Genomic DNA, 24,297 nt, shown 5'->3' on the forward strand with positions numbered 1-24,297 from the left:
GACACTGTTTTAAAGTTTCGGTCTGCCCGCCCAGAAGGTGCATCCTGGGGTTGCAGAGTTCAGGGGGAGCAGAGTCAGTCCCCTCCTGTCCACAGACAGGTGGGTACAGTTCCTGAATGTGGTTATTCTGTTAATCAAAGTATTTACAATTTAATAGTTTCATGATTCCTAATTTTGCATTTTTCATGGTAGCTTTAGTGTTCTGAAAGTGAACCAAGCAGAAGAGTACTAAACATGATAGTGTTATCAAGGATGATAGAACTATGTTAGTGTTACATTTCTTGGCTTAAAGGCAGTGGAATAAAAGTCTAACTAAAGCACATAATGACACACGTATGATATACACACATATCAACATGCAAAGATAATTGTCCTTAGACAAGATCTAAAACCACATCTGTAAGTCCATGAGTTCTTAAGTCCTCTGTTCTCCTTGATCTGACTACAAACGGCAGGGGTCCAGGCCATTGAGTGTGTGTGTTCTGGTAAATGTCTGTGAGTGTCTGTATGTCACTGGGGCATGGCATATAGTGCAACATGTCTTGTGCCTTATGCTGGTTTGCCCAGTGATCAGTTCTTGGGTTGGTAATTCAACCAGGTGCCAGCTCGTCTCTGTGTGTGACCGGCTCTTTTATCCACATGGTACCATCAGTTCACACTGGGGTGTGAATTGGTCTTCCCATCTTGCTGGCTCTTGTAGCTTGAAGGATCAAATACGGTTTTGGTCAGTGATCTGGTTTGGTGACCCTGCAGGAAACTGAGGGTTCTGTATCTGATCTTTTCTGTTTGAAGCAGATTGTTTAGTCGGTCTGGTCAGTGAGGAGTTTAAAACTTTCATTCATATCTTATTGGTCAGCATTCCTGGGGGGTTGAAGAAAGAGCTGGTCTGTCACTTGAGGTTTGTGCCGTCTGCCTTCAAAACATGCAGCAATCAACAGATCGGGATCAGCTGTGTGTTGGACCAGGGGTGCTTTTCATTCGGCTAACGATAAGATATGAGTGTTGTGTTTAATTGTGTTCTATATATGAGTCTTGTGTGTGGATTACTGGCACCCGAAGCAACCAGTCATACTGTTACATCTGTACTGTTACGCCTGTATACTTTATCAGCGAAGCCTAGTAAAACTGTTGGCAGTTGTATATTTTAAATCCAATTTGTTTCAGACCACACACCAAACATTGATGCATGCAGTAACTGGGTCTACTGTACTGCTGTACTGTATTGAGGATAAATAATTCACTAATGGTTAAAGCTTCATCATGTCTCTTGTCTAGTGTTGTTCTGGATGATACTGCAGGGCTGAGTGCTCTCCTAAATATTACTCAATTATGAAATTGAATTCATTTGTTCTGAAACTCTCTGTCCACTTCCACGTTCAGTCCTCGTAATTCAGCTTCAGTTTACTTAAGACATGTTTGGTTGTTGAGGAAGAAACAAAATCACAGAACTCCTTTTCATGTACGGTGTCAACAACCAATAAGTCTCGAGTGTTTTCTCTATTCTATGTAAAAACTGTAGAATTATGTCTTGCCGTTTTGGAGAAAATAAAAATGAACTTGATCTATTTACAATACGACAACAATCTACTGTCGACACTACCGCAAAGTGTGACGAATGACGCACAATCCCTCACTTTTGGCTTGAAACAACAGTTTATTTTGCTAACAACAAAATGATATCAGGTCTCACACAGTCAGTTTCATGGTAACAAAGTTCAGAAAACACTAAAACAAAGAAAGAAATAATTGAGTCAACCGCTGGTTAGCGAGTTACACAATGAAGATTTAATATGACACTAAAATCAAGTGAACAAAGTCACAGCGTGGCAACAAATTACTCTACGTTAAAGTTAAAATGAAACATATCATCACAAAGGCATTAGTTCTAGTCATCAGGAGTATATACAAAACACTTTTACCAACAAAATTTTAACTTATGTTGTTTCTAACTGAGCTTATAAACATTAACCTACCACAGGGATCACGTTCACATCAAACCAACTTGCATGTAATCATCTGCTTTCGCTGCTTGTTTATGATCAAACTGCCCACTATCAGTAACTATTCAGAACTATAATGACACTTATTAACACTATTGAATTTAATAGCAATATTGAGTTAGAAAACGTTAGCAGAAATGCTTTAAACTCAGCGCTAACGTTAGCTGGTTAGCTCGAAGCACTGTCGATTGTTTAACGTTGAGTTACAAAAATCTCACAGACGTTATGACGCTTGACTCTTCATAAAAAATCTCCGAGAGTCCATCCCCTGGTTTGTAGAACACATTTCAAAGCTGTACAATTTATGGGACAAAAACAATGTTAATAACTTCTGACAAGAAGCCGACACTAGTGTTAATGACTTGTAGGTTATAGTTTATTCCACTGATGTTAAAATCACTTAAAGGACCAGTGTGTAGGATTTAGAGGGATCAACTGGCAGAAACAGAATATCATATTCGTAAGTATGTTTTCATTAGTGTAAATAAGAAACTGTTTTTTCGCTACCTTAGAGCCATTTACATCTACAGAGGGAGCGGCTCCTCTTCCACTGAGCCGCCATGTTGCACCGCTGTGTTTCTAGAGTAGTTGTGCTTTCTCATCTCACAGGAAAACCTGACTCCCGGGCCGAACCTTCGCGGTCCTTCACAGTCCTGATGGCATCCTTCCCTGGCTGTTGCTGCTTATGCTTATTGTTGTTGTTGTGATTGTTTTTCTTCTGTCCCCCCTCCCTCTTTCCCTCTCTCTTTCTCTCTCTCAACCCAACCGGTCAAAGCAGATGGCCGCCCACCAAGAGCCGGGTTCTGCTTGAGGTTTCTACCCGTTAAAGGGGAGTTTTTCCTCACCGCTGTCGCCAAGTGCTTGCTCATGGGGGAATTGTTGGGTCTCTGTATATTAAAGAGTACGGTCTTGACCTGCTCTATGTGAAAAGTGCCTTGAGATGACTTCTGTTGTGATATGGCGCTATATAAATAAAAATTGATTGATTGATAGTCCAGAACAGACAAACCAAACGCTCGCTCTAGAGAGGGCCTTTCACGTTTTTTTAATGAATTTTGTGGCCACCATAGATTCTCCTACACGCTTGGAAGGGCAGGGAGACGGGTATTCAGTTGGTTTCAATCTGCAACCTCACCGCTAGATGCCACTAAATCCTACACTCTGGTCCTTTAAAAAAAGGGAAATTCAGGAGCTCAAAGCCATTCAGCTCATGCTATTTTCATTGCGTGGGCAGAGATTGGATATTTATACTTTACACTGCAGCTAACAATGTTTAAACATGATTGAGAAGCCCCTTACTGCAAGCTGGAACTTGGAGCGAGGCTACTTGTATAACCCCACAACCACCACAACCACCCACAACATTTATAAATAGTTTCTCTGAGGCCATCTTGTGGATGTCTGGTGATGTCTGATGTGAGTCATGTGTTACTTACAATAACAAACATTTTTTACTAAATCAGCAGCCTGGATTTATTGGGAATCCGTAAAAATACGAATGGATGACAAATTAAAGGAAAAACCAACAAAAAAATGTCACAGTAAGGTGTTGGGCCACCACGTGTCGCCAGAACAACTTCAATACATCTTGGCATTGATTCTACAGTCTCTGGACTCTTCTGGAGGGATGAACACTTTTCTTCAAAAAGATATTCCCTCATTTAGTGTTTTGATGATGGTGGTAGAGAGCGCTGTCTAACACGTCAGCCCAAAATCTCCCACAGTTGTTCAGTTGGGTTGAGATCCGGTATGAAGGCCGTAGCATACGATTCACATCATTTTCATACTCATCAAAGCATTCAGTGACCCCTTGTGCCCTATCATCAGGGCATTGACTCATCCTGGAGGAGACCACTCCCATCAGGATAGACATGTTTCATCACAGGATAAAGCTGATCACTCAGAACAACTTTGTTTTGATTTGCAGTGACCCTTCCCTCTAAGGCGACAAGTGGACCCAAACTATGCCAGCAAAATGCCCCCCAAAGCATAACAGAGCCACCAGACCTCCTCACTGTAGGGGTCCAGCATTCAGGCCTGGACATCTTTTTCCTTTAATTTGTCATCTGCCTGTATTCCTGTCTGACGTCCCTGGTTACAGAAAGAAAACTCCCGTTCATTTTTCACATAGATAATGTTACATGACATGAAAAAAACATTCAGGGTAATGGTTAATTAAGACTCCCAAGGTGTATTTCTGCAGAAACAGTCAATCACTCAACTTAAAATTCAACCATGTGTGCCGCTAACTGCTTAAACGCTGATTCTGATTTTCTGTTATGAATCCTCAGTTTGTATAGAGCCTCAAAACAGAACAACAGTTTTTAATGCTGGAGTTCGGGACTTTTGTCTCCCCCTTCGGGCAGTGAGAGTAAACGGGGCGCTCTGCTGTGATTTCCTAAGGACAAAGATGTAACTATGACAAGGGGAGGACATTTCTCTTTGCTTGATAATGTTAAAAGTAAAGTTAGACTTATCTGTTTCCCGACTCATTTTAAAAAAGACGAGAGAAAAAGAGAGAGAGGCAAGCTAGAGAGTGAATGAAGAGAGGGAGCAGTGGTTGTGAGAAAACTGGTGAATCAGATCAATAAAATGTTTTGAGCATCACACAACCCCCAGGAAACGACTTGTTTCATTACTAGAATTTGATCTTATAACATTTGGAAAGTCTAGAAGAGCCGAACGATTAACAGCCAAATGGCCGGAGAAATACAGAGAGATTTATGTGGCAGCAATAAGCTTAATCAGCACTGTGTGAACTCATTTGGCAAAGGTTTGAATGTATCGGACATTCATTTATATGTAAAAGTTTTGCACTGCAGGTGTAAGGCATGGACAGGAAGTAGGGGGACACCACTAACCTGTCTCTAAAACAAGTTCAACACTATGCTGAGTGACTGCGTTGGTGGCGTTTTAAATTACTCCCTGAAGTGAAAGCTTTCCCACATTGCTCACAGCTGTATGGTTTCTCTCCAGTGTGAATACGTTGATGGCGTTTTAGATGACTGTCTTGAGTGAAAGTATTACCACATTGCTCGCACCAGTACGGTTTCTCTTCGGTGTGAATGCGTTGGTGCCTTTTTAGATCGCTGACTCTAATGAAAGTTTTCCCACATTGCTCACACCAGAATGGTTTCTCTCCCGTGTGAATGCACTGATGCCTTTTCAGACTACTGTCTCTAGTGAAAGTGTTCCCGCACTGCTCACACCAATACGGTTTCTCTCCAGTGTGACTACCTTGATGCCTTTTCAGGCTACTGTCTTGAGTGAATGTTTTTCCACATTGCTCACACCAGTACAGTTTCTCTCCAGTGTGAATACGTTGGTGTTTCTTTAGGGCACTGCCTCGAGGGAATGTTTTACCACACTGGTTACAGCTGTATGGTTTCTCTCCAGTATGAATGCGCAGGTGGGTTTTTAAATTACCCTCTTGAGTGAAATTTTTCCCACATAGTTCACACCAGTACGGTTTCTCTCCAGTGTGAATACGTTGATGGCGTTTTAAAGTACTGTCTTGAGTGAACGTTTTCCCACATTGCTCACACCAGTATGGTTTTTCTTCAGTGTGAATGCGTTGGTGAGTTTTTAAGTTACTCTCTTTGGTAAAAGTTTTCCCACACTGCTCACACCAGTACAGTTTCTCTTCATTGTGAATGCGCTGGTGTATTTGTAGATTGCCTAGAAGAGTGAAAGTTTTCCCACATCGGTCACAACTGTGAAGTTTCTCTTCCGAATGGGCTCTCTGATGAATCCCTAAATATCCCGATGTCATGAAAGCCGTGTCACAGTGCTGAAAGCCGTGATGTTCCAGTCCCTTTCTTCCTGTTTGTTTCTATGGCAACAGACAGACACAGAAAGCGAGAGACAGTGAGATGACATGGTGATGCAAGTGATCTAAAACCATAAATAACAATTTGATCATGTCTGTGGATCATAACCCTCAGTGTTCAAGTTGGACTTAAATATTACTACCCAGCTGCAGGGGCGTGTCCACAGAGGGGGCACTGGGTCCTGACTATTCTTTATTATTAGTCAACAAACCCATTACAGAGTTACATCATGGGAAAGGCAGGATCAAGATTTGTTGAAGCTTGACTTTCAATATTTGTCAGGGTCTGAAATATATTAGAGGAGATCATCTGCATACAATCACAGTTTATGGGTCATTTCCACTGATTCCTGCAGTCTCCTGGTCTGATCTTAAATGTAGTAAAAAACGTTAAACAAACAGTGGGCAGTCAAAAACAACGGCCTCTCTGAAATGAAGCCTGTCTGTTCCGAATGTATCATTGCGGGCATAATCTTCTCTAGACAAAGTGCGAGGGCCTTAATAATTTTATAGGCCACATTTAGTAGGCTACTTCGTCATTAAGTCTGAGTTAGTTTGCTATGAAGAACTTTCAGCATACATTTCAGAAATACTGCACATAGCAAAAAGGGGACAATTTAAAAGATAATGCTTCATAAAATTAACGTCAACTCATAAGGGTTAGGGAGGAATTTTTACATTTTATGGAGACCTAATTGTCCATTCAGTAATAATAACAAATGTATAACACTTTTCTTAAAACAAAAAATAAAATCCAGGGAGACAGTGGTGTAAAATTACCACAGTTCAATAAATAATAGAGAATAATAATAATGAAACAATAATAATAGGCTAACTTCCTCAGACACCTCATTCTACAGTCTAGGTGCCTTAATAGTGAAAGCGCAGTCAAATAATATATATATAGCAGTGATCTGTGCTTGAATGAAAGAATGTAATGTAACTTTAGCTGCCTGATTACAACTATTGCAGTTTAAGTGACATGTAATCAAATTTGTATGATTACATGTCCTGATTAGGGCTGCGACGATCACCACATTACCGCGGTCAGGTAACGCCTACCACAAGATTGAGCTCATTACCGTCATCACTGCAAACATCCGTTAACTCGTAACTAACCAGTTAATATTTAAGAAAAGACTGTCTGTCAGTCGGTGGTCAAAGATAACGTTAGCTTGACTTTTAGCTCATCCTTCTTCTCCTCAAAGTGTTTTTCAATGAGTTTAGTCACGGTTGCTCTCAATGGCATAACATACTCAGGCTCGAGGTATGAATATAAATAATAATAGGAAAATAAGGCGACCCTGATTATAAGATGACTCCACTTTTCCAACAGCTGTTTTATGTTTACATCATAGTATAGTTACGTACTCACACTCTCTCCTCTTGGAAGCGGTCATAAATTATTTTCTCTGGCAGTTCTCGTTTATTAGACTTCCTGTTTGTCCTTTTGAGCTTCTTATCATCTGTCACAGCGTTTCACACGTTAAACGAGCCTTCAGAAACTCCTGCAGAGTTCAGCTGGATTAACCAAACATTTTTAGAGCCGACCGACTAACACGCTCACTATGAACAGACAATTGCCAGCCTAGCAACGTTAAGGCTTCAAACAACCTATAATGCATAATGCAGTAGGTTTTACACCAGTACTTTACCATTCACTCAACTCTATGAGTTGTTAACAGCTCCACCAAATAGAGATTTTTCCCTCTAAACTTCTCACATGCTTTCATTTCAATAAATGTTCAAATAGTAAGATTTTTCATGCAGGACTTTTACTTGTAATGGAGTATTTTTACACTGTTGTACTGACACTTTTACTTAAGTAAAGGATCCAAATACTTCTTCCACCACTGCAGATGTGTTAAAAACATCGACTGCATGCCGGCTGGCAAAGCCACAGTGAAGCTCAGTTTCTGACATTAACTAAAATCCTCTTGGCCTGAGCATGCGCCGCACAGAGGAATGTAAAATTCCTCAAACACAAAGTAAACAGAGTTTATTTTCTCGCTTTGTTCCAATTACTCACAACAAGGTGAAACACAGATCTTTTTGTAGTTTTTACGGCCAAAAAACTCAGTGAACACAAAGTCTGGAAGTGTTTTAGTTTCCTTTTTTCAGACTTTCTCTCCAACAACAGAATGAACAGATGATACACGGACCCTCCAGACTCGTCCTCGTGTCTTTAGTCTCGTTATGAAGCCGGTTTCATCATGAAGTCCTGAACACTGACCTGTTTATCGGTGGTAGCAGAGGGTGAACCTGGTTCTTCTCTTTTAACAGGGTTGTTGGTGTGGTTCTCCAGGTTCTGGTTCTCCTCTATTTTGATCTTGTAGTGGTCCTGGTCTGTGAAATCCAGCAGGTCTCCTCTCTGACTGATGGACTGTTCTTCTTCTTCTTCTTTTTCCTGTTTTATGTCGGGTAGCAACCAGTGTTGAGGTGCATTACTGACACCTGCTGTGTTGTTGGAGTGTGAACCAGAGTTTTCTGTCCCCTTAAACAAACAAACACAAGACAAAACAAATAAATATAATTTTAAAAAACAACAATATTTCACTAAACACTAAATTATTTTGTTCAGTCCAGTTTCAGACTCAGTTCTTCCTCTTCAAGCTTCCCTCTCTTCCTCTTTATTGATTCTCGTTATCCTCTTTATCATCTCGACTGTGTAAACTGACAAATGATCTGATGTTAACAGAAACTTGTGAGGCTGGTAAACTAAAAGTGAAACCTGTGCTCCCAGTATTCAGATCCTCGGATCCATCTGTGTTTACTGGGACTGCTGATGTACTTTTACTTGAGTAGATTTTTTCATGCAGGACTGGAGTGTTTTTACATTGCTGCATTGGTACTTTACTTCAGTAAAAGGATCTAAATACTTCTTCCACCACCGCAGATATGTTAAAAACATCGACTACATGCTGCCTGTTAGCAGCAACGAAGCCACAATGAGGTCGGCTTTTACACGCGCTGTACTGAACATGCGCCGCATGGGCGAATATAAAATTCCACAAACACAAAGTAAACAGAGATTATTTTCTCGCTTTGTTCCGATTACTCACAACAAGCTGAAACCAGGAAACACTGAAACCTTTTTGTAGTTTTTACAGCCAAAAAACTCAGTGAACACAAAGCCTGGAAGTGTTTTAGTTTCTTTTTTTTTCAGACTTTCTCTCCAACAACAGAATGAACAGATGATACACGGACCCTCCAGACTCGTCCTCGTGTCTTTAGTCTCGTTATGAAGCCGGTTTCATCATGAAGTCCTGAACACTGACCTGTTTATCGGTGGTAGCAGAGGGTGAACCTGGTTCTTCTCTTTTAACAGGGTTGTTGGTGTGGTTCTCCGGGTTCTGGTTCTCCTCTATTTTGATCTTGTAGTGATCCTGGTCTATGAAATCCAGCAGGTCTCCTCTCTGACTGATGGACTGTTCTTCTTCTTCTTCTTTTTCCTGTTTTATGTCGGGTAGCAACCAGTGTTGAGGTGCATTACTGACACCTGCTGTGTTGTTGGAGTGTGAACCAGAGTTTTCTATCCCCTTAAACAAACAAACAAACACAAGAAAAAACAAATAAATACAAAGATAAACTATATTTCAAATGTTCAAATGATCCAATATTTCAGCAAAAATCAAAGATTAGAGAAAAAGTCCAAAAACTGAAAACAGATTTGTGTATCAGAACTTTGTTTTTTCTTCTTTCCTCTCCCATTAATCATCTCACCACCACTCAGATTTATCTGCTGACCCTTTGGCGGGGCCCGACCCCTAGGTTGGGAACCACTGGACTAAACTAGCTAACTGTATATATAAATGAGTCACGAGACTTTGACCTACAAATCTTGAATTTACATGTTTTTTCTATCTTTTGTTGTTTTTGAGATATTAGAGTGTGAGTTTTAAAGTCTTTTCTTGCTCCTCCTGTGATTTTATAATGAGTGTGTATTGCGGAATGTTTCACGGCACTGAGGGAGTGACATCACCAGGAGCAGTTGGAGAGGAGGATTTTAGAGTACGCTTCTTGTGAAATCTCCTCATAAATCCCATGACTTTGGTCAAATCTTACATTAAAAATCATATTTTAGTAGGAAATGTTGTGGTGAATCCATTGATACAGGTTTGAAAGTGGTCAGACTTATAGTTTAGATGTCAGAAGCCTCAGTTTGACACAAAGTTCATGCCCATAGATTGCCTCCCCATTGGTTTACATTGTAAGGGTGATGTGGCACTGCAACTTTCAGGGCTTATTAAATCCAAACCGTTCAAGTTATTACAAAGTTTTTAACAACTTTTTTTCAGCACAGTGTCACAAGTCACCTATTAAAGTTTGAAGCTGATACCATTAACGCCCTCGGAGGAGATAGCGTTTGTTCGAGGGCCAAAGTTGGGGCAAAGTCTTATTTTGAAAGGCTAATTGCGGACTTCCTGTTGGATTTAGGTCAGGGGTGTCAGCGTATGATTTGTAGGTCTTGATGAGACGAACAATTGAGTTTTGGTTTGATCTCTCTACGACATTCCTACGGGCCGTGGCGGCCATTTTAGTTACATAGGTGGCGCTAGAGAGCACATTTTGGCACTTTGGGGGTTAACTTTTACATTTTATCAAATTTTTCACCAGACCTGATGTGCATGCCAAATTTGGTGAGTTTTTGAGCATGTTTAGGGGTCAAATTAAGGGTTTAAGTGGCGTAATAATAAAGAAAGGAACAAACACACGAAAAACAATATGGTCTTCGCCCTTAGGCAGAGGACTACTGTAAAACAGTAGAAACAGTAGTCCTCTGCCTATTGGGCTCAGTCCCTAATAATATATCAGTCAGAGGGACCAAACCACTACTTTTACTGCAATACTTTAACTACTGATGATTAGGGGTCGTTTGATATTAAGACAAACACCGGTCTGGTAATACTGAATTTAACCACCAGGTGTCACATGTGACTCAGCGGCTCCCAAGTGGAACATAACGAGAGCCCATGAATGAGTGCAGAAGCACCACGATCGGGACAACCGAGCCTCTCTCTGCAGCAATGGAAGCACGATATTGTTGCAGGTGGGATCGCAGGTTAGGTGTGTTTCCACATTTTGTGACGACATGTTGCCTAATCAATGTTATTCTGCTTCAAATCCAAAATGTTGCCATACTGACTCAGTTTTCATTTTCTTGGACAGTAACTCTGCCGTGTCTTCTCACCCAAAAAAGTCCATGAGCTTCCTAGTAACCATCATACCATGCACCGTGTGCATCGTCTTCCCCCATCTTTGATTGGTCTACTGATATTTGATCTCGTTGCCGGCCTCGGCACTAAATCGTGCACAGCCTGTCAATCTTTTTTTTCCACTCAGACACTACTGGCTCTGTTTATAAACAACATAATAATATGTTAATTACATCATATTGCTTATTACTAACGCAATACAAGTTGGATTTAGTGCTGCTGATGAAGGCTACCTTTTCATTTGCCATAACGTCTCATAATGACAAATGGCGGTTCAGTCCAACCGGTTTACAGTCACATGACTCTTATAACAGAAACATGAGCATCTAACATCGGTGGACGTTTGTCAGTCCTTCACGCTGTACGTTAGATTATAAAACTCTTTGTGCAAAAGCAGCAAAACTCAACCAGGACGGAAGGATTTAGGAGGACCAGAAGTTAAAAGACAAAGAGACAGTGTTCAAGTGCTGCTTCGTCATCTGATTTACTGTCATTGATCCACGTTATCAGCAGGCCCACATGGAATCTGCGTCCGCAACACCTCCACAGATTTTCCACAGATTTTAAACCAATAGAGATGCTGCTTGTAAGTTTTGTTTTTTGCCGTTTTTAGAGGTTCTCAAAAGATATTTGGTGAAGTTGAGGTCAAAGGGCCGTACCAGTTATTTATGTATTTGTTTGTTAATTGTTGGGAGATGATTAATGATTAATGTTTTTGCAAATTAATTTTTGCTCTCTCTCTGCTCCACATTGAACCTTGTGTTTTATGCTGGTCGAGTTTTCCAACAAACGTTCACACTTTGTTTTGAAATGTTTGTGATGAAATAAAATCTCAAATTCAGTGTTTCTACTAAAATCTACTAAATGTTTCTCTCAGCGTGCTTGAGGTAATTTTAGGTTGTTTTAATGTTTTGTGTTTGTGCTTATTTTTGCTCAAAAACAATCTTTGTTATCTTAAATGAATATTATTTATCACATTACAAGAAAAAAAACAACATTCCACTGAATTCCGCAGATTTTCATTCTGGATCAGCACTGATCCAGATTCTGTGTGGGCCTGGTTATTAGTTAGTTAATTATATTAACCAGAATATGAACCGTCAGTCTGTCTACACCGCGGCGCCATCTTGAAACCATCATGAAGTCCTGAACACTGACCTGTTTATCGGTGGTAGCAGAGGGTGAACCTGGTTCTTCCCTTTTAACAGGGTTGTTGGTGTGGTTCTCCGGGTTCTGGTTCTCCTCCATTCTGATCTTGTAGTGGTCCTGGTCTTTGAAATCCAGCAGGTCTCCTCTCTGACTGATGGACTGTTCTTCTTCTTCTTCTTCTTCTTCTTTTTCCTGTTTTATGTCGGGTAGCAACCAGTGTTGAGGTGCATTACTGACACCTGCTGTGTTGTTGGAGTGTGAACCAGAGTTTTCTGTCCCCTTAAACAAACAAACACAAGAAAACACTAAATTCTTTTGTTCAGTCCGGTTTCTTTCCAATAATGGAGCAGACTGTCTAACCTCAGACTCAGTTCTTCCTCTTCAAGCTTCCCTCTTTTCCTCTTTATTGATTCTCGTTCAACAGTGTTTTTGTCAGTGACAAATGATCTGCTGCACTGATTCCTCTATTTGACAGTGGTCACATGATCCTGACGGATGTTTGCCTATTAAGTGCAGTGTTTTATTTAGTTTGGTGTGTCCTACCCTCAGCCTTGTTAAGATCTTCTAACTAACCTCACTGTGTCCACTTCTGGCTGCACTGCGTAGAGGTTTCTTTTGGTTCAGATTTACTGAGTGAAACGTCCAGGATCTCCTCGTGTTTCAGTATCTTTACGACTCTTGAAAACAACTGTGATTGATCCCCGTTTGGAGTGTAAATATTGGCTAAAATGACACAATATACAGTTTGATATCAGAGACAGTATTAGTGGAAACAAACGGGATGTTTTTGTTAACGAGTATAGATATTCTCCCGGCTCTGGGGATGCAGTAGACGTAAACACCAAGTTTAAAAGTCTCATTAGTGGTTTGTATCTGTGCCTCTGATTTATCACTCATATGTCATCATTTGTATGTCAACTCAGCATTTTTAGATGTAAATATATTTGTGAATCTCCACCTGTTTGTGTGGATTCTTCTGAAACTGTTTCCGCTGCTGTTTCACACAAAAATCCACTAATAAAGGAAGGATGTGACTCGTAAATGTCACGTGGCTCTTGTCTCATTAAACACTGTAGAGCGATTTGAGAATTAATGTAAACTTCAACATTCGCAAATAATCAACAGATGGATCAATAATGACAATAATCGTCAGTTACAGACTAGAAACCAGAAGACTGAAAACATCAAAGTGACCAGTTAGCCTCTTAGCTTCCGCTCCGTTAGCATTAGCTCCTTTAAAACTACCGTCTAACTTTGAATTCTTCTGCCATCCTAAAGCTAAAGCTAACAGTTAGCTGTCCGGAGCTAACAGCTGCTAATGAGCCAACCAGTTAGCATCGGAGCTAGCGCAGCATGCTAACGCAGGCGCAGTTCGGGCTTCTGTTCGCTTCTGTTCGCGCTCGCTTCGGTTTAATGTGTTCATGGTGTGTTTTTACCTTCAGTCCTGCCGCTTAAAAGCTGAGAAATCAGCTCGTTTGTTAGCTTAACAACATAATTATCCCGCCGTCAGTCCGAGAAAACAACGAACCAACGAGACTTCCGGTTAGCTTTACTTCCGTTCAAGTTTTCAGTTACTGAGATAAACTCGCCCCCTCTAACGGCCAGGAGGGGAACAACAGGCGGCGCGTTTTTAGGTTTTCAGGGTGTTTTGGGGATTATTGAAGCCAAAAGTGTTTGATTTTGTAGCAGATTTTCTCAAAAATTCTGTCGCTCTTTTTTTGAGGTAAAACTGCGGGAATTGGGAAAAATTACAAGCAAAGGAAAATAATATGACTATAAGACTAATAAGACTACTACTAAGATTGAGGTGTTGTATGGGAAAAAGTTATAAACATAAGTTTAAACATGGGTTTACTGTGTTCTTATTGAATTGCTGCCTGTCATGTTATCTGCATATGTTTGATAACTGCAGCGTACTGATCAGTCTTCACTAAAACTAACAAAGTTTGGATTTATCTAAGGGGCCACAAGATGATTGTTACAGCAAAAACATACTTCTGACACACAAAATTGTTGGTTTTTTTGCCAGCTCTCCTCTAATTTTTGCTTTTATTGTGAATTTAATCTTTTCAAAACAAAAACCCTCTTTTATTTAATGAGTAGACAATGCAATGTGTGACGTGTGGTCCCGGGTAGACTTTGCTTTATTTTAAAGGGCCACAAGCCAAAATGGTTGTGAACCATCTTCACTAACAAAGTTTTAGTGAAGACCCTAACCCTCACAACAGTTCCTGAGGTCAACAACCTTTTAACAGCTTAAGAAAACATCATGTTTATTACTGACAGCTGTGAACAGCCGCCTCAAGGACGTCTCATTTCTCTAAAAACATATTTAGTTATGCTGCTATAGGCCTAGACTGCTGGGGGACTTCCCATGATGCACTGAGCTCCTCTCTCCTCCTCCTCCTCTCCATCTGTATGTATTCATGTAACATCAATGCATGTCACTAACTTTGCTTCTTCCCCGGAGTTTTTTGTGCTTTCTCATCTCACAGAAAAACCTGAGTCCCGGGCCGAACCTTCGCGGTTCTTCACAGTCCTGATGGCATCCTTCCCTGGCTGTTGCTGCTTGTGCTTGTTGTTGTTTGTTGTTGTCATTGTTTTTCTTCTGTCCCCCCTCCCCCTTTCCCTCTCTCTTTCTCTCTCTCAACCCAACCGGTCAAAGCAGATGGCCGCCCACCAAGAGCCGGGGTCTGCTTGAGGTTTCTACCCGTTAAAGGGGAGTTTTTCCTTACCGCTGTTGCCAAGTGCTGCTCATGGGGGAATTGTTGGGTCTCTGTATATTAAAGAGTACGGTCTTGACCTGCTCTATGTGAAAAGTGCCTTGAGATGACTTCTGTTGTGATATGGCGCTATATAAATAAAGATTGATTGATTGATTGATTGATATTTCCTCGTTTCCTCTCTCCTTGCATCTTTAGTTGGGAGGGGGGGGGGGGGGGGGGGGGGACTAAGACGCAAGTGAAGGAAACGTGGACGCAGTTAAAGGGAATCGGGATGTTAGTCTGATGCAGCAGTCATGGAGACTGATGGCGTTCAGAATACATATATGTGAGTTTTGGACCTTCAGGTGTTTTGATTTTCTGCTCTCATGTTCAGTTTTAACAGTCAATAATCAACCAGTTTTTACCAACCAGACAGCAGGTGTCACCATTTTCCTCAGTAAAGCCTTGTTGACGCGCTGAAGCTTGATGATGAATCATCTTCATATATTACTGTTTGTAGTTTGTTGAGAACTGTGAACTACTACTGGGAAATAAACAGTCGATGTTCTGTGAGTTTGTTAGTGTGACACAAATAACATCAAGACTTTGTGATGTTACTGAAGCCACTGCATTTATATTTATATTTATATCTTTGACATTTCCAGGACGGTCGTCCATCAATCAGACCAACTGAGGATTCTTCTTCTGGTGTTTTAGGCAGAGTAGACGCTTCGATCATCTTGCACAAATGTTTTCCAGATAACAAGTTTATAACAATCTGAAGCGTCCATGTTTAAAGTCAGATTGCAGATGTTTACTGCCGTTCTGTCACATCTTTCATCAGTTTTGTTGTGAAGTGAAGAGCAGCTGTTAACCTGTGGACGTCATGACAACAGATTTATATGACAGTGTGTGATTGGTTGAACAGTCCGTACATGTTGCTTCTGTTTTTAATCATGATTTCCAACCATGAAAATAAAGCATGAAGTCTGCAGGACGTCACACGGAGGAACTCCCTCCACAGGATGGAGGCATGAAGAGCTTTTTACACACATGCAAGAGAGGAAATAATCCACAACGAACAACTTCAGATCACCACTGAAACAAGTTTGAATCCATTTATATTTACACAACAGATATTTTACAAATTAAATTAAGTATTTTGAAGTCATTTTTGTTGTTCTGCAGCAACATTCACAAGTTAGAACAGCTCTGGTATCACATAGAGACCATCTGTAGCACCAGCTGTTCATAAGGGCTCAATGGAACAATTAGTATTTACTCTGAAGAATTCAAAGAGCACAGCTGGAACACCTCTTCCTGTTAGTCTCCATATGAGCTTCACAGGCTTTGATACACACTTTTGAAATCAAATTTAATGCTTTTTAAGACCTCAACATGGAAAATTTAAACATCTTCCCACAGAAAAACAACTGCACATTAGCGATACGTATGAAACCAATATCAGGATATTTATAAAGGGTTGTGTTTGTTATTCAAATTAAAAGAGTCCAGATGAGCCTGAGACTGAATCGAGACCTTTTCCAACACTGAGCTTCGACCGATTAAGCAGCAGACACCGAAGCAGTTTTTAATTCTGTTATTTCAGAGTTAATTCTGTTTGAAACCTCATGACTGCAGATCTGACATTAGATAATGTGATACAAAGTCAGTCTGGTCCACTAAACTACAACTCCCAGCACGTTACCTACTGATTTATCTTCTTGTAACATTTACTGAAAAAAAAACATCTTCTGTCAACGTTAAATATTAATTTTAGTCTCAGATTTATTTTAATTTAAATGAAATATCAGTCAAACCTACGTCCTTGTTTCAGACACTGATGCTGCTTCACATGAGGCAAAAACAAGGAACAGAAGCATCCAAATACTTCAAATAATCTGCAGAGAAGAAGAAAAGCCACTGAAACTGGTGTGGTGCTGCGTTTACTGCCGGGTTGAATCCTGATCTCACACTCAGCAGACACTAAACTTTTAGTTACGGAGAGCGGAACGTGAAAAATATCAGCTGTCTCACTTATTAATGCTTTAATTTAAGACTACTTGTTCATGTGTGGACTCAGTAAACACACCATCAGTAGCGGATTGACGAGACCGAGTGCAATGCATTCTGGTTGTTATGGGATTTACAGTCTTTTTCCTCAGTTTTCTCTAGTCACAGGGCACCAATTTCAAAAATAATTGCACATTTATACAATAGAGGTGACCTAGTTTTGAGAAATCATATCTACAGCAGTGAAATCTCCTTTTAACAAAAAAAAAAACAATTCATAAACTCGTATCTTCTGTTTTTACTGACTTTATGATTATTGACTCTTCATAAAAAATCTCTCTGAAAGTCCATCCTCTGGTTTGTAGAATATATTTCAAAGCTGGACAATTTATGGGACAAAAATAACAATTCAGCTGTTAATAATAATAATAATAATAGACAACAAGCTAACACTAATGTTAAAGCTGGAGTTGCAGGACGTCGGTTTACATCCAAGCCCTTGACAAACAAGTTCGCACAATACTGATTAAGCCAATTATCGCCAAGTAAATCTCTCTGGTATCTGGTGACATTATGACTGGACAGCTGGACCCGTTGCGGTGATAAGGCTTCAGTTAGCAGATTTTAGCTTGTCTTGACCCGCTAACTGTTAGCTCCCAAAGCTAAAAACAAGCCGGCTGTGCCAAACTCGGCACGCTGTCTGGACTGGGAAAACTTTAAAATGTGAGCGTGTGATGACTAAAATCTGTCACTTAGTTAAAATGTACAATCAAAACAACCAGGATCAATCAGGTACATATCATCACAGAAACACTTGTTATGGTCATTGAGACAACATACAATCCACTTCTATTAACAAAAACTAACATATTATGGTGGTTCAACTGAGACTTCCAGCAGTAAACTGATGATAATACATTGTCACAAGACTGACGAGATATATTTGTAAATATAAAATAATAATAAATAACATGATGTTAAAATAGAAAAGTGACCAAGTGATACATTAATTTACAATAACAGCAAGAATTGGCTAATAAAGGCAAGTGGAATCATTAACTCTGTCACATTTAAGATCACACTGCCCCTTCATCAGTAACTATAATATAATGACACTTTTTGACATTATATTGCATTTAATTGCAATATTGAACAAAAAAATATCAACAGAAAGGCTTTAAGCTCAGAGCTGACATTAGCTGGTTAGCTTGCTGCATCCTTGATTGTTTATCATTGAATAAAAAAATCTCACAAACATGTATCTGCTGTTTTTACTGAAATTATGACTCTTGACTCTTCATAATGCGATGATTTAGCTGCTAATAATAGCAAAGATCAATTCCGCACCTCTGAGGCAATTACAAATTCATTTAACACATTTTATTCAAACACACCATGAAACTAAAAAAATTCAAAATAAAAAATAAATAAAAAACCTTTCTGTCTATAGTTAACTCAGACTACCAAGGTGCATTTCAGAAACAGTCAATCACTGAGCTTAAAATTTGGTCACATATGCCACTAATGGCATATATGCTTATTCTTAAATGACTTCATAGCAATCGGTTTATAGAGAAGCTCAGGATAAAACAACACTGTTATTAAGACATTTAGAGGAGGCAGGGAGACACCTCTAAGCTGCCTCTAAAACATGTTCAACACGATGGTGAGTGACTGCGTTGATGGGTTTTTAGTGAATTCCCGTGAGCAAAAGTTTCCCCACATTGCTCACACCAGTAAGGTTTCTCTCCAGTGTGAATGCGTTGGTGGATCTGTAGATTACCAGGAGTACTGAAAGTTTTCCCACATTGGTCACAACTGTATGATCTCTCTCCGGTGTGGATGCGTTCGTGGGTTTTTAGATGACTATCTGTGGTAAAACCTTTCCCACACTGATCACACCAGTATGGTTTCTCTCCAGTATGTGTTCGTTGGTGGACTTTTAGATGATCGTCTCTAGCGAAAGCTTTCCCACATTGATCACAGCTGTACGGTTTCTCTCCAGTGTGAATCCTTTCATGGACGTTTAGATTACTGTCTGAAGTGAAAGCTTTCCCACATTGGTTGCAACTGTACGGTTTCTCACCAGTATGAATGCGTTGATGGATTTTCAGATGGCTGCCTCTACTGAAAGCTTTCTGACATTGGTCACAGCTGTACGGTTTCTCTCCTGTATGAACATATTGGTGACGTTTTAGGGTTCTCTCATCAGTGAAACGTTTCCCACATTGGTCACATCTGTGCGGCTTCTCTCCTGTATGAATGCGTTGATGAGTTGTCAGATGACTCTCCTGAGTGAAACCTTTCCCACATTGGTCACAGCTATACGGTTTCTCTCCAGTGTGAACACGTCGATGGTTTTGTAGATTACCAAGAGCACTGAACGTTTTCTTACATTGGTCACAGCTATACGGTTTCTCTCCGGTATGAATGCGTTGGTGAATTTGTAGATTACCACGAGCACTGAAAGCTTTCCCACATTGGTCACAGCTATACGGTTTCTCTCCAGTGTGAATGCGTCCATGAGTTTGTAGGTTACAAAGAGCACCAAAAGTTTTCCCACATTGTTCACAACTGTAAGGTTTCTCTCCAGTGTGAATCCATTGATGGCTTTTCAGAGTGATTTCTCTAGCAAAAGCTTTCCCACATTGATCACAGCTGTATGGTTTCTCTCCAGTGTGAATCCGTTCATGGGTTTTTAGACTACTGTCTGTAGTGAAAACTTTCCCACATTTGTCACACCTGGGAAGTTTCTCTCCTGTGTGAACTTTCTGATGAATCTTTAAATATTTTGATGTCGTGAAGGATTTGTCACAGTGCTGACAGCGGTGGTGTTTGAGTCCCTTTCTTCCTGTTTGTTTCTATGGCAACAGACAAACACAGAGAAAGAGAGTCAGAGCATGTGAGATGACATGGTGGATCGAGTGATGTAATACCATAAATAATATTTAGATCTTGTCTGTGGAACATAACCCAGAGTGTTCCACTTGGACTAAAGCATTACTACCCAGCTACAGGGGCTAGTCGAAAAACCCATTATTTATTTATTTTTAATAAATCTGTTATTTGTAGTTCTGTCACAGTACAACAAATGTGCTGAATTGTTGCACTGGAATCTATATTTGACAGAACCAAAGTTTCTTGTATAACACATTTTAGTTTAGATGTTTTCTCAACTAAAATGTGTTGCACAAGTAGCATCAAGTAAGCTGTAGTAAGCTAGATCGATATTGAAATATCATATCAATAAATTAGGTCTCTACTGGATTACTGTGTTGTAAAATGGCAGCAACAATAATGATGCTCTGTGGCAGAAAAACTGCTGTTTTACCATCATTGAGTTCTAACATTTTGTGATTGACAGCTAACCTAGGGACGTGTTTAAATATTTAGTTACTCAGAGTTATGTATCTCTGTGGTGCAAGCTTTTCTTTTAGTAATGTATAAATCACAACTGAGTCATAATTTACATTATGACTAACTCCTAAATTCCACCGGGTGCATGTGTGGCGCGTTCCGGCTCCGACACGGCTGCCGGAGCTGATAGCGGCCACTCTAGTCAATGTATCTGATTCCACCAGGCGCCGCAGTGTGTTTCAGAAGCGTCCCAGAAGCGGCTCTCTACTCCGCTGCGCTAAAGATAGACGCCTCCTCTATTTTTTATGGAAGCCGCGTCAAGCAGCACAGAGCAGATCGAGCTGGGCAGGAAGTCAGACACAGAAACAGCATTGAGCATCCGGTCAATTTTCAAAATAAATCACCGCGTGCAGACTCCTGGTCGTATATCAACAATAAACGCAATTAAAACAGACGAATAAAGAAACCATTTAACTACGTAGCCTAATTAACCATAGAAGAAGCACAAAAATCAAGGAAAATGACCAAATCAACTAAAGTTGAGCAAGTTAACAAAATTGGGCAGTTTAGTTGCCCTACTACTGCAGTAATTACGGTAGCCTTAAGGGACTTTATCAGCTTTGACTAGGTTGCTGTAATTACTGTAGTAGGAGTGCAACTGACTTTAAACGGCAGAAGGCTTCCCCGCAGTGAAGACACTCCGCTTCTGACACGCTCCCGGTGGAATAGGGCGCTGTGTAGAGGACGGAGCAAAACCACGTCGGAGCCGGAACGCGGTGCACACGCTCCCGGTGGAATCCCGGGGTAAGTTTGAACTTCCACACAGCTGGTGCAACAGGCTGCAGCAGTTTTTTGTTCTACTCTACAGCTACATGTGTTGGCTTGTAACAGGCTGATATCTACTCTATGACTGTCCAGATGCTCTCAGGAAACATCTGCAGAAGCCTCCAGCTGCTGGAGAAGTTAACCTATGTCACCAAAATGGCTAGAGCCAGCCCTGCCCTCCAGACTCGTCCTCGTGTCTTTAGTCTCGTTATGAAGCCGGTTTTATCATGAAGTCCTGAACACTGACCTGTTTATCGGTGGTAGCAGAGGGTGAACCTGGTTCTTCTCTTTTAACAGGGTTGTTGGTGTGGTTCTCCAGGTTCTGGTTCTCCTCTATTTTGATCTTGTAGTGGTCCTGGTCTGTGAAATCCAGCAGGTCTCCTCTCTGACTGATGGACTGTTCTTCTTCTTCTTCTTTTTCCTGTTTTATGTCGGGTAGCAACCAGTGTTGAGGTGCATCACTGACACCTGCTGTGTTGTTGGAGTGTGAACCAGAGTTTTCTGTCCCCTTAAACAAACAAACACAAGAAAACACTAAATTGTTTTGTTCAGTCCAGTTTCTTTCCAATAATGGAGCAGACTGTCTAACCTCAGACTCAGTTCTTCCTCTTCAAGCTTCCCTCTTTTCCTCTTTATTGATTCTTGTTCAACAGTGTTTTTGTCAGTGACAAATGATCTGCTGCACTGATTCCTCTATTTGACAGTGGTCACATGATCCTGACGGATGTTTGCCTATTAACTGCAGTGTTTTATTTAGTTTGGTGTGTCCTACCCTCAGCCTTGTTGAGATCTTCTAACTAACCTCACTGTGTCGAGGTGTCGTCCTGTGTTTGCTGTATCCCGACTGTGCTGCTGCTCTTCAACCATGTTTCTCTTCATTATTGTGGAGTTCAAGTATCTCGGGGGTCTTGTTTATGATTGAGGATCAGCAGTAATGTGGTCGTTGTATCGGACCGTTGAGGTGAAGAAAGAGCCAGAAGGCAAGGCGCTCAATTTCTTCACCCCAACCCTCACCTACGGTCACGAGCTTTGGTTAGTGACTGAAAGAATGAGTTAACAGATACAAGCAGACCAGATGGGATGATGGTCTCTGGGCTCAGCCTTAGAGAGGAGCTCAGAGTAGAGCCGCTGCTCCTTCATAGCAAAAGAGGCCAGCTGAGACGGTTTGGGCAACTGGTCAGGACATGTTCCAGGCACGTCCAGCTAGTAGGAGACTCCCGGGCAGACCCAGAACACACCGGAGGGACTAAAAATCTCTACTGGTCTGGAAACACCCAGGAGGAGCAGTGAAGCCACAGTGAAGCTCAGTATCTGACATTAACTAGAAATCCTCTTCAGAAACATTTACACATACCGGCGTAAATTCCTCAAACAGAGTAAACAGAGATTATTTTCTAATTTTGTTTGTTTCTCACAACATGAAGAAACGAGGACCAGTCAAAAAACTCAGTGAACACAAAGTCTGGAAGTGTTTTAGCTTCTTTTTTTTCAGACTTTCTCTCCAACAACAGAATGAACAGATGATACACGGACCCTCCAGACTCGTCCTCGTGTCTTTAGTCTCGTTATGAAGCCGGTTTTATCATGAAGTCCTGAACACTGACCTGTTTATCGGTGGTAGCAGAGGGTGAACCTGGTTCTTCTCTTTTAACAGGGTTGTTGGTGTGGTTCTCCAGGTTCTGGTTCTCCTCCATTCTGATCTTGTAGTAGTCCTGGTCTGTGAAATCCAGCAGGTCTCCTCTCTGACTGATGGACTGTTCTTCTTCTTCTTCCTGTTTTATGTCGGGTAGCAACCAGTGTTGAAGTAGACAAAACACGACAATTAAAGAACTCAAGCTTTCTATGATCAGGTTTCGTAACTCAAAGACCTTTGTTGGAATAAAAAAGGTTTTCATGTAGTTCGTCTTCAAAAACAGCAGCAGTTGCATTTTTGATTTAATGACTAAATTGTTCCTTTTTCGAGGCAAACATGAAGAACGCTCTAAACTTTTTACCACTCGAGACGAATGAACAAGCGCACAACACTCTAAACTGTGAGCGCTGCATGATGGGAAAACCCTGATGACGGGCATTTTTCTATTCATCAAGAAAATGTATCAATTAATCATGAAAATGATGAGAAGATTACTCAATGATGAAAATAATCACTTGTTGACTATTAAAATCTCTTTTGTCTGATCAACAGTCCAAATTATTTGACATGATATTCAGTTTACTATCATGTACGACACAAAAACTCTCACATCTGACAGTCAGCAACCTGCACATTTTCACATTTTTGCTTTAATAAATGAATAAAATGATTTTTTTTTTAAACTTGTGAAGAGGATTTAAATGACGGGAGGAGCAGCGAGTTCAGTGAGAAACAGTCACTGCAGCTGTAATAATTACTGGAAAATGAGCCTCATACAGAGAGAGAGACTGGACTGGGAATATTTTTCTGTTTGTTTATCTATTTATTTCATGTAGCATTTTATCATTTTCATTTGATTGTATTATCTTTTATTATCTTAACTACCCATCTACTATTGTTGTCTCATTCAATGAACTCTTTTGCTTTTTAATTATTTTGGTGAGCGTTAGTCTCCTAATCCATATTTACCATCCTGAACATTTATTTGTTACTTGTAAAGCACTTTGATTTGTATCTGACTTGTATCAAAGATGTCATATAAATAAAGTTTGATTGATTGAATAGTTTTCCTTTTAAATAAATCTCTTCTAAAGACTGAAAACATCAAAGTAACCGATTAGCCTCTTAACTTCAGTCCGTTAGCATTAGCTCCTTTAAAACTACCGTCTAAGTCTGAAAAACTCAGCTCGAACAAAAAGTAAAGAAACAAACATGAACGTTCACAGTGAGCTAAAGCTAAAGCTACCGCTAACAGTTAGCTGTCCGAAGCTAACAGCTGCTAAAGAGCTAACTGGTTAGCAACGGTGCTAGCCCAGCATGCTAACGCAGGCGCAGTTCGGGCTTCTGTTCGTGCTCGCTTCGGTTTAATGTGTTCGTGGTGTGTTTTTACCTTCAGTCCTGCCGCATAAAAGCTTAGAAACAAGCTCGTCTGTTAGCACAACATCCTCAAGTCCGAGATCACAGAAAACCAACGACACTTCCGGTTAGTTTCATTCCCTACAAGAGGGGAACAACCGGGCCGCGTGGTTTTAGGTTTTCACCGTTTAAGAGTCGAGGTTAGATTGTCCCC

General features: G+C 40.5%; 1 protein-coding gene across 1 annotated transcript; it reads right to left on the reverse strand.

The window, feature by feature from the left end:
* Positions 1 to 1,762: 1,762 nt before the first annotated feature.
* LOC137174243 (zinc finger protein 585A-like) lies at positions 1,763 to 24,231 on the reverse strand. The gene is made up of 9 exons (XM_067579421.1): positions 24,118 to 24,231; positions 22,699 to 22,866; positions 21,342 to 21,602; positions 18,573 to 19,773; positions 12,768 to 12,823; positions 12,204 to 12,473; positions 9,108 to 9,368; positions 8,063 to 8,323; positions 1,763 to 5,832 (listed from the first exon to the last, which is right to left on the reverse strand). Exons 2-9 carry the CDS (start codon positions 22,786 to 22,788, stop codon positions 4,885 to 4,887), a joined length of 3,348 nt encoding a protein of 1,115 aa, XP_067435522.1. The 5' UTR covers positions 22,789 to 22,866; positions 24,118 to 24,231; the 3' UTR covers positions 1,763 to 4,884.
* Positions 24,232 to 24,297: the final 66 nt, after the last annotated feature.

Source organism: Thunnus thynnus, chromosome 22 (assembly GCF_963924715.1).
Source record: "Thunnus thynnus chromosome 22, fThuThy2.1, whole genome shotgun sequence".
Lineage (NCBI taxonomy): Eukaryota > Metazoa > Chordata > Actinopteri > Scombriformes > Scombridae > Thunnus > Thunnus thynnus.

Coding starts and splice junctions, on each gene's coding strand:
- LOC137174243 (XM_067579421.1), bottom strand. CDS start 22,788: ATGGAGGAGAACCAGAACCTGGAGAACCACACCAACAACCCTGTTAAA. Junction 12,474..12,767: donor CCAGAAGTGGACACAGTGAG/GTTAGTTAGAAG, acceptor TGTTTGTTTAAG/GGGACAGAAAACTCTGGTTC. Junction 9,369..12,203: donor CTGCTACCACCGATAAACAG/GTCAGTGTTCAG, acceptor TGTTTGTTTAAG/GGGATAGAAAACTCTGGTTC.